The sequence below is a fragment of the Plectropomus leopardus genome, chromosome 4 (genome assembly GCF_008729295.1).
Source record: "Plectropomus leopardus isolate mb chromosome 4, YSFRI_Pleo_2.0, whole genome shotgun sequence".
In the NCBI taxonomy this organism is placed as follows: domain Eukaryota; kingdom Metazoa; phylum Chordata; class Actinopteri; order Perciformes; family Serranidae; genus Plectropomus; species Plectropomus leopardus.
In genome coordinates this window covers 32,168,684-32,181,576 of record NC_056466.1, presented here as the reverse complement: position 1 = coordinate 32,181,576, position 12,893 = coordinate 32,168,684, and the positions used below count along the sequence as shown (strand labels likewise).

Genomic DNA, 12,893 nt, shown 5'->3' with positions numbered 1-12,893 from the left:
TGGCATTAATAAAATCTTTTCTATTCTTTTCTTTTCTTTTCTTTGCTTTTCTTTTCTTTTCTTTTCTTTTCTTTTCTTTTCTTTTCTTTTCTTTTCTTTTCTTACATATCTCCCATCTCATGTGTATTATTAAAATATTACCCAAGTATTGCACTGAATAACAAATTAGGAGTATTTCCATTTTATGCTACTTTATACTCATATTCAGTGGTGTAATACAACAAAATAATAATACTATATTTGATGCTGCTCTTTTCTTATTTCCAATGCCATTTTCAATTTCATCTTTACAATTTTCGATTTCAGTTTGATAATTTCCATTTAAGCTTTTGCATTTTAAATTTTACTTTTTGTTGTTGTTGTTGTTGTCACTTCACATTTTCAAATGATCATTTCACATTTTAAATTTGCCTTTTCTTCTTAAGTCTAAATGTGGCCTAATTATTTCTAGTAGTGTGGTAAATTAATCTTTTTTATTATTATTTGATCTCTTTTAATGTTCTATTTGGACTTTTTTCTATTTCTTTAGTTCAGCTTTAGTTAATATTTAGAAATAAAGCCTGGGGGAAATATATATTTTTTTGTCACTCTGCTGTTATTTTTCCTTTTCAAATTACACACACACACAAGCCCGCAATAAAGACATCCAAAAGCAAGACCTATACACATGCATTGCTGAAGAGATGTCAGAGCGGCACCCAAGCATTTAGGGATTTGATGCCTTGCTAAACGGCTCCTTGGCAGTACACAGGCACCAGTACACACTCATATTATATGGATATTTTTATATGAGACTAAATATTGTCTTAGATTCTGGGTATCATAATGGTAACACCCCAGCCACCCTCCTCCCCTGATAAATATAGCACAGTCCCTGAAGTTCTGCCTGTAATCGGTCCCACCGTCTGTACTGTAGTGTGTGGCGGTTCCGCTCCTGGACAGAGGGGGCGCTGTTTTACTGTACTCTCACTGGAAAAATACTGTCCATTTGAACCCTGTTGTGTAGCCTCCATATCAACAAAGACTCCCCAGTCGGAGTGTCCGCGTTTTTCTCCGTAATTCTGACAAAGTCAAACTCTCCAGCTATGCATTTCAGATAGCACCGTGACGTTTCGGAAGTGTCGGTGCCATTTTAAGGACAACAGACGTCCGTTTCTTCGTTTTAAAGGGCCGAGTGTACCAAGCTCGCCGTAAACATGTCGACTGCCGTGAACTTCCATTCTCAGATCGCCTCCATCATGGAGGTGCTGGCGAACGCGGCCGTCGCAGAAATTTGTAAAGTTGTGGACGACGGATACGCGGTGGTTCATGTGGAAATGTCCCGGAGCCAGAAGGAGAACGAGTTCCTGCGCAGGAAAATCAAACTGCTGGAGCTGCAAATCGCCCGGTACCGAGCGGAGAGAGTGAAGGGTTGGGACGGCTCGTTCGGGAGCCGCTTCCCCGGGGTCCGCCTCCTCAACCGGCACAACAGGGACTCACAGGCGGGTATGTAGCCCCGACACCCATAACCTTAACCTGAATATGTTCACAAGGCTGAACCCAACAATGTTCAGAAAGCTGTATGAAGTGTTTAAATGCCACAGTATCCCGGTTTCTATTGGAGTAAGTTTACACCAGGTAGCCTACTGTAACCAGGTTCCTCAACACCGAGATAAGGCCGTGACCAGAGGTCTGAAACCGTCATATGATGGACACATGTGGTACACATAACTTTGGACACTCCAAAGTCCACCACAGCCCCAGTGCACATGTGATTATGTTTTCATGTGCTCAAGGTTTAAATCATCAGCCATCAACCCTTAAATTGGCAGGCATATATGAACATTTTGGGGAATTAGTTCATTGCTTTTTTTTTTTTTTTTTCAAAATATAACCTTTAGTTTCCATATTGCAGTTTGTATCTCCCGAGATACACTGCCCGCTTTACATGTGGGGAAAAAGGCATCAGCGACTTGGTAATAAATGTTTCACAAATTGAAAAAAGGGAAAAGAGCAAGGGAAAAATATCTTTATGAAAATCACAATCAGATCTTTTCAATTATGTTACAAAATTATTATAATAGTTTAATCACTTTTATTATTCTTATTATTAAAAAAAATAATAATAATGATTTTTTAGGTCATTTTCTTTCTTTCTTTTTTTACCAATTACTTTCTGATGTTTTTGGTCATCTCTTCTTGTGTTGCTTAAATGAGCAGGCATGTATAAATAATTTGGGAAATTAGTTAATTGTTATATTTTACAATTTAATTTGCGATTTATTTGCCATTTTCTTTTATGTTTTGCATGATATGTTTTTTTTAATGGAAAAAAATCTTGAACAATGGTTATTAACATACAGTATGTTTGGAACGCTTGACACAAATCTAGTCTTTAAATAAACAATGACATGCAAAAATGTATAAACAAAACATATAATTTCTGTTGTCATACTTACATTATCACTGTGGTGCCCCTACACTATTAATATCCTATCATGGATAGTTTCGGCCAGTGGAGTGGAGAATTTATCTGGTGCAGTGGAGCAAACCGGTGTAGCAGCCTCTAAGTGTAATGAACACTGGAAAAACAGAAAAACAAAGGAATATAAAAATAAATAGCAATCAATGTTTTAGACCTTTATATTATTGATCATCTGTAGAGAAGAGGCCTGTAAGTATATCTGGGAGTGATTATGGCTGATTATATACCCTTATCTGGGCAATGTGATGATGCAAATTGCTATTTTTCTACAAGAACGTAAAAAGTAATTCTTAAAAAAAAAAAAAAACGATTTTCTAAAACAAATTTCCCTCCAAAATATAATAAATATGAAAAAAAAACGTGTACCTCATGGTGATCGACTTTGTTCACGTAGGATTACAGTTTTGAATTTTGATACCAATAATGAGTATATTTTTAAACGCTGACATGAAGTCACATGACCTGAGTAGCTGACCCATCTCAGTGTTTTTCTGGATATTAAGTGCACCCACCTAATGCCCCTCTCCCCACAGCCTGTCCAATGACTGTATCCCCAAGGATACAGAAACCATTTAAGTGACGCCCCTAAGGTGGGGCCATGGCATACCCAAAAAGCACCATAAAAAATGCATCATGCAGCAGCAAGAGAGGCGTGCTGTACCATAAGGAAACAGTGGTTTTGCTGTTGGCACTTCTCCAGTGACAGGTCTTGGTGAGATCAGGCTCTACGGTGTTTACATGATGGAATAGCTTGACTTCCAATCGCACTATCTGGGTGTGTTAGTTCGCTTTCGAGAATTCAATTTAGTCTGATTTCAGTCGGACTAATATGTTGACCTGTATATTAAAAGTCCAGATTGGTCGGACTGACACAATAATTTGATTATTTCTAACACCATGTAAACATACTGACTGCTTTTAAGAGGCTGTGACATGCTCATTGGTTCAACTAGCGTAAAAATAGTGGTGATCGCAGGATGTCTGAATAAAAATGGGCCTCATTCACTAATATCTTCTGAAGTTTTTTCTTAAATTTGTTCTTCAGAAAAGTCCAAAGAAAAGTCTATGTCTGATTCATGACGTGTTCTTAAACCTCAGAGTTGTTCACATCCTCACTTATACTGACGAATTCTATGTCCTTGTATGTTGACAGTGCCAGTCCATCCTAATTAGCAAAGGTTAAGGCCCCACAAATCCTCATGCTAGGGTGTGAGACGGACTGCTTTGTCACTTTTTGTCCACAGTGTAGCCAGGTTACATGCTGAGAAACTACAATAATACCAAAAAATAATATCAGTAACAACTGGCAACATAGCTAGAGAAAATTAAACATGGTAGGCTAAAATTAAAGTCATTCAGGTGGCACTGTTAACTTACCACAGATCATTGGTGGAGTTTGCCCACTTTGGTTTGCGGCTGCTGGAACGGGCAGCAGAGAGGCGACAGGATGCGGTGGGTTCAGCGGCTGCTCATTCATAAACCCCCTTTTGGGCTCTGTGTGTTTCTTTTGTGGTATCTTTGTGGTTATTTTTGCATTTATTAAATGAAAGTGTTGCACATTTATGAACGTTCTAGTTCTGAAGGGTGATAAATGATTTGGGCTTCAGTTGGCGTTTCCCCTTTGTAGTGCTGCCTTGTATGACAACAGGTGACTAATTGGCGCAGTAATACTGAAATTGTAATGCAGTCAGAGCTGTGTGTTTATAGAGTATTTTACAGCAGCTTTGAACCATACACTGTGTAAAAAGATGGACGACGCATCCCCACTTACACCCACTATGCTGAGGTGAAGCTTAAGTATCCCGGATACAGCAGTTGCCATCTTGCGCTGTCGTGAAGTCATTTGGAGCCAGAGTCAAGTCAATTTTATACATAAAGCCCATTATCACAAATCCCAGTTTGCCTTTAGAGGACTTTACAGCATAAAACATCCCTCTGTCTATAGACCCTCACACAGACTAAAGAAAAACTTGCAAAAAAAACCCTGTAACAGGGAAAAATGGTAGAAACCTCAGGATGAGTGACTGAGGAGGGATCCTTCTTCCAGGATGGACAGATGTACAGTAGATATTGTAAAAAACAATTAAATCACCGTAGATTACTTAAGTCAAAAAATGATCAATGAAAATGATATATAAAGAGAGAGAGAAGAGGGAGAGTGGAAGAGAGAGTGGGAGAGATGCACAGCAACAATAATGGTAACAATAACTGAACATATAACAATTGTAATAGACATAAAAATAACAACAGTCATATGTATATTATTAGCTGAGGCATGACTAATAATAATGGCAGTAGAAGTTGGTGTCAAACAGGATCTCGGCATCAGTGCAGCCAAGAGCAGCCCCATTGAATTCGAGGGCACGGATTGGCTGTCACAGCTGTCGATCATGGCAAAAAATCCCCTTTTTGTAGAATTGAACAACTCATTTAAAACTGAGAGATGAGAACTACCTCCAGTGTCAGAAACCATCTTTGGGAAAGATTTATTTGGCATTTACTTTGAGTTTTTAGTTTGGTCTATGTCCCATTTACTAACATGAAGGAGCGGGCTTTATGACCTTCACTGCAGACAGACACCAGGGGACGATCCAGATTGAATTGTTACACTCTGGGGGAACTGTCATGTTGTCCATCTTTATATACAGTCTATGCTTTGCTGTATCCATGCTCAGCCAAAGCTTGGAACTATCCCTTTTATTAATTGAGTTTAGTTGTAGTATTTAGAGGCCAATTCTTCTTCTTTTTACTGTTCCATCAGGCTCCGCTCTTCAAGGCAGGACCAGGTTTCTGAACCGAGAGCCGGGGACTCAGCAGTGCGTGCAGAAGATCCAGCCTATCAATGTGGACCAAGATCCTGATCAGGAGGTGGTCACCACCACCAAAACCGAGGTATCTATTCCACAGTGCACCAATCCCAAAAAAACCCATCATCATACACTGTGAAATCTTACAAGTTGCTTTTACCTGAAAAATCTAGGAAACAGATTGCCTTGAACATTTTAAGTAAATATAACTATTAGTCTTAATTGATGTTTACTTTATACCTAATTGTTAAGTTTACTTAACATTGAGTTATATTTTCTTAATTTTGTGAAGTTGTTCGACTTAAAAATGTAAAAATTTAATCAAATCAATCTTTCTAACATTTTGCAACTTCAGTAAACATGACATGTGCTATATATCTGTATTCTGACGGTTGCAAACTAGTCAGTCATATTTGTATTTTCTTAAACATGGTAAAGGTGAAGTGTGTGAAATTTAATGGCATTAGTTAGGAATTACAGATTGCACTAAATCAGACTAACTTTCCATTAAGTTGTTACCACTTGGAAACAGCAAGTTAATTTCAAAATTTCGAGTAAACTTTACAAATAGATATGAAGTTAACAGAATGTAAGAATAGTTATATTTGCTTACCTTTTTCAAGTCAGTTTCCGAGATTTTTTAAAAGTAAGATCAACTTGTCAGATTTTACAGTGTACAGGCCTCGTATAGCCGTTACATGAGCTAAAGATTTCCAGTGTTATTAAGCCAAGTTAGAGAAGATATCAGCCGCTTGTTTTCCGTCTTGTTTTCTCTTTTTTTTTGTCACAGTCAATTCATTTCTTTGGATTTTGGACTTTTGGTTGGACAAATCAAGATAACTGAAGATGTCACCTTGACACTGAGAAACTTCCAAAAAGGGCTGTCAAAAAAATTCCCACCAATCAATATAAAAAATTGTATTGGATATGATACTCCTTTATATTTCTTTTTTCTTTAAATAGAAACAAGCAAGTGGTACCTAGAGCAAAAAGAAAACAGACTTTTTTTCTGCAAAGAGTAATCAGAACCTTAACCCTAACTATAAACCTTATTGAGTCCAACCCCATCCCTTTCCACAGACCTCTTCCATGGGTAGCAAGTGGCCAGTGGAATCATGAAGCAGTAGAAATGTAAAGTTAAAACTGGAAAATAACAGAAAATTAAATAAAATATAATAATCCCAGATAGAACCTTTGTAACAGTAGTGCAAGAGCAATAGAATAAGCAGAAATAATGAGAAAATAACTAAACAAATACATTGAAAAAATACTCTTTTGCATCAGAATCGATACCAACAATGCCTTTCGTCTTGTCACGCAGGGTCCAAAATGATCACCCGCCAAACGCCAAATACGGGTAGATTTTCTATTTGGCGAGTAAATCTGCAGGCTATCCATCACATTGGCGGGTGAATGTTTGTACCGAAATAGTCATATGAGAGCCACTGGCGTGTTTTGGTGTCATTTTGGGGAGCAAGAGCTATCTGTACTCATATTAGTAATGAGTTTGTCCTCCCAGTCAGCAGAGCCTGTGGAGGAGGGTCAACTGCGGATCGTCAAGGTGGAGGGAACGATGGAGATGGAAACCAATGACCATGAGGCACCAGTAGACACCTGCATCAGCAGCAGAGAAGAGGCCCACGCCGCCACCTCGCTCCCCACCGCCTCGACGGATTCAAGCGACGGCCAGCCAGCCGGACGCCGCAGCGAAACGGAGGTCAGTGGATCTGACACGGTCCCCTTTGACAGCAGCAGCAGTGACACTGCCCACAGTTCCCAGCTGGAGTTAACAGGATGTGATGTCAAAGTAGAGGACAGCGAGCCGCTGAACTCAGATGCTGGCATGACGCCAAGCAGGGACGCCGTGCCAGCTTCTTGCGATGATGTAATGGACAGCAAGAGAGATGATGAGGCCGCGTTAGACACCTCCGAGTCCTCCCTGTCAGACGTGATAGTCATTGATGGAGAGGAGTCAGACCAGGAGGGAGAGGAGTGTGAGTTATTAGATGTAGACCAGATAAAGACAGAGGCAGGTGAAGAGAAAGACAGACACGAAACAACTACATTACCCATGATTCAGTGTGCTGGGCTGGAATCAGCAGGACACAGGTTAGTGCAAGTGAGGTCCTCTCCGCAGGCAGGGTCTGTTCTCCCTCATGAGGACACGCCAAGAACATCTAGTGATGGAATTACCTCCAGCTTCAACTCCTCTTTGGCTCTGTGGCGCCCCGCGAGCCTCCATAATGTAAACCACCACAGAGCCTTCCCCAACAGCCTCCACTTGGCCTTCTACCACGCCGTCACCACGGAGCGTCCGTACGGCTGCACCAGCTGCCCCAAGCGCTTCTTCCTGGAGTCCGACCTGCAGAAGCACATGGCCCGGCACACCAGGGAGAAGCCCTACACCTGCCTGCTGTGCGGCAAGAGCTTCGTGTGCCAGAGCCAGCTGGACATCCACCACAACGTGCACACCGGAGAGAGGCCCTTCAGCTGCTCCATCTGCAACCGGCGCTTCTCCCACCCCAGCAACCTCAAGAGGCACCAGAAGATCCAGCACTGAGCATCAAGACCACAACACTGCTGCACCAAAGTTTCCCTGAAGAGGACTTTTAAACAACACTTTTTAACCCCGAGGGTTATTTTTTAATACATTTTTAAAATCAGAAACAAAAAGAGACGGAAGAAATGCAGAGCAGACTAAAAGACGATGCAGTAATCCAGATGTGATGTAGCAGAAACACAAGAAGCACCTCTGTCCTTTGACCTGTCTGAATGCTTCTCACTTTTGTTTTATCATCCAAACATTTACAGTTTTTTTAAATGAAGGAAATCTGACTAGAGTGAGGATGGCCTACCCCAGAGAAAAATATGATTAAGAATTACAGAATGTAAAATTTAACAGCCTTTGCATGGGGAAAAAATACAATAAACTGTAGGGCTGCCCCTTGAAAAGCAGAGATTTGAATCATTTGTCAGAGACAACTGAGATTGCTTCAAGTCTAGCCATTGCTGTTTTGTTTTTATTTTTACGTTTTTGTTTGTCGGTGTGCTTCTGGGGACGTTTTGGTCCCCAGATTTTGCATCGGAGTGAGCATTCTTGACTTTCATGCTACTCTTTGGTACAGGGAGTTGTGGCCATGCAGGCAGCAGCACAGAGGAGGACAGGAGAGTGAAAAACTCTTCTGTGTTCTGCTGTGGTGAATTTACAGCTCACAGTAACTTCAATACGCCACAGTCTCTGGCTTTTGTCTGATATCTAGTGTCGGCAAATAAGTTGTTGCACATTTCCAACTTGTTGTTAGCACAGTTAGCTTGCTTACTGTACTACTTGAATGCAGATTTCACATAAGACTTCCCACTGAGCCCATTCAAAATTTAAATCTTTATATGGGGAAAAATGAATCATTAAATATTTGTGTTGAAATGCCAAATCTGATTCGACTGGCATAATTCTGAGTCGGGTAGTTTGGCAAAATGAAAATCCTAAGGATTACAACCTCACCCGAAGACTTTGGTTTTTTAAGCAGTGTCCTGTAGAAACAAAAATATTTGAACATTCAATATGAAGATGACAAGCTGGTAAAAAGCCAGGAGGTGAACCACTTTTTTTTAATTGACAGATGAGAAAACAAATAGGGAAACAAATAAATAAAAAACAAGAAGCCAAACAAAACAAAATATATAACAAGGAAAATAAACAGATGTACAAAAATACAAAAGTGAACCACGTTGTGAAATGCTGAATCTCCATGATTTGACACCAATAAGGAGGGGAAATGTCCTGACTGAGACAAACAGCAACTTAGTGCCTCTATTCTATGTCACACACACACACACACACACACACACACACAAACACACAACACACACACACACACACGCACGCACGCACGCACACACACACACACACACACTCACACACCAGACTGGTATGGCTACAGTGGCATGTTCATCTCAGTAAATGACATAGAATACAGCAGCATCTATAGTACATGTCAGTTTTACATATTGGCCTCAGACCATGAAACACTGTGAATGAGCTCGCGTTTAACTGTGAAAGAGCTTCGGCTCATGTCACATCTGCGAGACCGTCAGTTCTTAAACAAACAAAAAACATCCCCCCCGCAGTATTTTCAACTGCTGTTAATGCCAGCTGCATCCATAAATGTATGCAGCCCAGTCACCAGAGGAAAATGTTGTCACTGTGTTTCTGTACACCACGGTCACATTATATTTGCTCTTTTCATACATTTGAGACCAACAACAAAACCAGCTGTGATTTCGCCAGTCATCACTGTCTTCCAAACGTGATTTTTTTTTACAACTATAACAAAGTAGTTTTTGTGCCTAAAACTAACCACACATTTACCCCAGAGTTGTTTCAACGTTAAGTTTCAACATTTCCACGACATAATAACGTATAAATGTCACATATCCGTGGTTTGCAGAAATGTACAATATTAGTCTTTTTTTCTGAGGATTGGGTTGATTTATGATTATCCAGAAGTAGACTGAACATACGCCATGTCAGCAGCTAGGAATCAGATAGGATTCAGCTTCACATCTTTTCATTCTATATTCTTTCAGTCTATTCTTCTGTGATATGAATGATGAAACTGATGAGAAAGTGTCTTGGGAGTTTCACTGTGACAAGAGGGACGAGTGTCCCTCACACTCACTCTGTCACTAATGAAGTGGTGCAGGGATGAGTCCCAAAATCTGTTAGCATCTTCCCACTCCTGGTTCCCTTGTATTGAAGTCAATGGGTTTTTTAATTTGGTTTTGGTTAGATGTCTAAAATTGTTCAGTTTTGAAGCTTTTATGTGGCTTAACCCTTTGAAAACCTGGACTGACATCACTTTTCTTGTGCTACATTGAGACACCTCTAATGAGTAATTAAACTTGTGAAATTTGAGCAAACGGGTTTGATTTCTTTAAAAAAAAACAACACACACACAAATGGGAAAAGGCAATCAATATCAATATATAAATATGGTAAGAAATGTCCCTCAAAATGCAAAAATATCTTTAAAGGGTAAAAAAAAAAAAGGAGAGAGGTAGACAGATGATTAGAAAATTATCAAAAAACTAGGAAAAATGCCAAAAAACCTATTGTTCTAATTTATAAAATAAAATATTTAAAACTGTTACAGAACGTGTGTGTGTGTGTGTGTGTGTGTGTGTGTATATCGTTGTTTGTTTTTCTTTTCTTTCAAAGAAATTTCCTTGTAACTTTATTAGTGATTTCTTTCTAATTTTCGGGTCATTTCTTGATAAGTTGCTCATTGCCTTTTTTCCATGTTTTTGAATGAAATCATGCTAATTTGCGTAGGTTTCAAAGGTTTAAAAGAGGCGGCACAACATCATCAAGCTGAGCACGGTGCCTCATTGTGATGGCGTTGATGAAGTTGTGCGACTGTGGTGTATTTCGTTTATAACGTTTGATTTCTACCTCCGGCGATTGTATTTGTGCTTCAAAAATCCGAAAAGCGGTGATCATTTGTAAAGATTATCTTGCTGAACAGAATTAAAGTATCATAAACATCTGTGTATAACTGATCTTATTTTCTGCAATAATCCAAAATCCAATAGAAAAATCCCATCGTCTTTTTGATTAGGGAGCAGGCCGACACTAACTTCTGTGTCGGCCTACAGAAAAATGCCCCCCCTGACACACTCTGATAAGGTTTCAACGGCAAATCAACAACACATTCTGAGAGAGAACAGACAACACTCTTCCCAAATCATACATTACACCTGAGCACAGCTGTGACACCGCTCCCTCTGTGCACCAAGTGCCAAATGTCACTGCTACACACACACACACACACACACACACACAGGTTTCCTTTTTGTAGTTTTCAATTTCTCATCTAACTCCTAAATATTTGAATGAGACCGTTGAGTGTTTTGGCCATATCACCACCTGTTTAGTTTTCTAATGAGAATACCTGTTTGTCCTTTCCTCATGTTAACAAAGAGTGTTCAAAGTTGCTATGATACTGTATACTACATTTCTAAATAAATACAGTGTGTGGCCATGCAGCTGTAGCGTGCTCTCACTGTGTGTATTCTGCAGTAACCTGCTTTAAAAAGCTCACCGTTTGTGCTTTGCACAGAGTGCTTGTACACTTTAGGACAGAGATACTCAACTTGCTTTGCTTGGGGGACACTTGCAAAACAACAGGGGTCCACGGGCCAGTCACAGCAGCCCTATACACGTTTCTAGGATTTTAGGACATTTCTAGGATTTTACAGTGTTTCTAGAATGTAGGAATTTTTTTTCAGTTTTTGGGATGTTTCGAGGATATTAAAATGTTTTCTAGGACTTTAGTTAGTTTATGTTTCAAGGAGTTTAGGACATTTCAAGGATTTTAGGATGTATCCAGGATTTGATTACATGCCTAGGATTTTAGGACATTTCCAGGGTTATAGGATGATTCTGGAATTTTTAGGATGTTTCTAGGATTTTTAGGATGTTTTGCAGTTTTTAGGATGTTTCTAGAACTTTAAAATGTTTCAAGGAGTTTAGGACATTTCTAGGATTTTAGGATGTTTCTTGGATTTTTGGACAATTCTGAGTTTTTAAAGTGATGGCATCATCAGCTGTAACTGTATGGTTTTTTTTAACCATTAACCAGCTGTAAGCCCACCAAAGAAGAGAGGGAAGTTTATAACCATATATACATGTAGTGTAATGTATATACACTTAAATCCTATTTTCATTGTATGGGGTCATTTCATGTATTATTTACTGTTTTAGTAGCAGCAGTAGTGAAATGCAGTTCTGTGCTGCAGTGGAAAAGAAGATTTACACAAAGTAAATCATTCATCTCCATGAAATAATTTGATTCCATCCAGAACATACTGTGTATCTAACACGTCAACCCTGTTTGAAATAGTGATTGCGATATTACTGAGCGAGCCTCGTGGGTTCCTTGTGTCAGCTAAACGCCTGCCTCCTCTTTCCAGGGCCAGAGACGTCTGAGAAACACGAGCAGCGCTCAGTGCAAGGAGGAAAAGATGCATGAAGTGCAAGGTATCAGTCTGTTTCTCCCATTCAGTCATTTCACCCCCACACTAAGCAACATCATATATATCACTTCATTTATATATTCTCAGAATAGTGACTTAGTACATCAGAATTATACGTTAGTATCTCAAAATGATGACCTACTTATCCCAAAATAATGACTTATCTCAAAAAAAATTATCTTTCAAAATAATGACTTATCTCAAAATAATGGCTTACCTCTAAATAATGAGCTTTTTCAAAATTAGTTTGTATCTCACAATTACGGAAGTGTTTTGCTGCCATACTAGAAAAAAAAAATATCCATATCGGGTTCTTACAGGTTTTATTTATTGTTTGAATGAGATGGGGTTTTTTTTTTCACTTTTTAACTTTGTTTTTAACGTAAAGCATGTCATGTTACAGCGTGACCACTTACATTGTTTATAAATATAATGTTTATCACTACATTATCGTGTTATGATGTGACACATTTCTATTTTTCTTAATGAGAAACAACACTGTCATTTTTGTGAGAAAGTTCTCATTTTAATGATTACAGGATCTTTTTTTTATCATCACACTGGCAGAAACGGGCGTCCATAATATA

General features: G+C 39.2%; 1 protein-coding gene across 1 annotated transcript; it reads left to right on the top strand.

The window, feature by feature from the left end:
* Nucleotides 1-953: 953 nt before the first annotated feature.
* Nucleotides 954-10,241, top strand: LOC121942646 (zinc finger and BTB domain-containing protein 14-like). The gene is made up of 3 exons (XM_042485909.1): nucleotides 954-1,485; nucleotides 5,226-5,356; nucleotides 6,791-10,241. The coding sequence occupies exons 1-3, from the start codon at nucleotides 1,197-1,199 to the stop codon at nucleotides 7,829-7,831; spliced, it is 1,461 nt and encodes a 486-aa protein (XP_042341843.1). The 5' UTR covers nucleotides 954-1,196; the 3' UTR covers nucleotides 7,832-10,241.
* Nucleotides 10,242-12,893: the final 2,652 nt, after the last annotated feature.

Excerpts from the sequence above, each read along its gene's own strand:
- LOC121942646 (XM_042485909.1), top strand. The coding sequence starts at position 1,197 with ATGTCGACTGCCGTGAACTTCCATTCTCAGATCGCCTCCATCATGGAG. Across the intron at positions 1,486-5,225 it reads CAACAGGGACTCACAGGCGG|GCTCCGCTCTTCAAGGCAGG; the intron begins GTATGTAGCCCC and ends CTGTTCCATCAG. Across the intron at positions 5,357-6,790 it reads TCACCACCACCAAAACCGAG|TCAGCAGAGCCTGTGGAGGA; the intron begins GTATCTATTCCA and ends TTGTCCTCCCAG.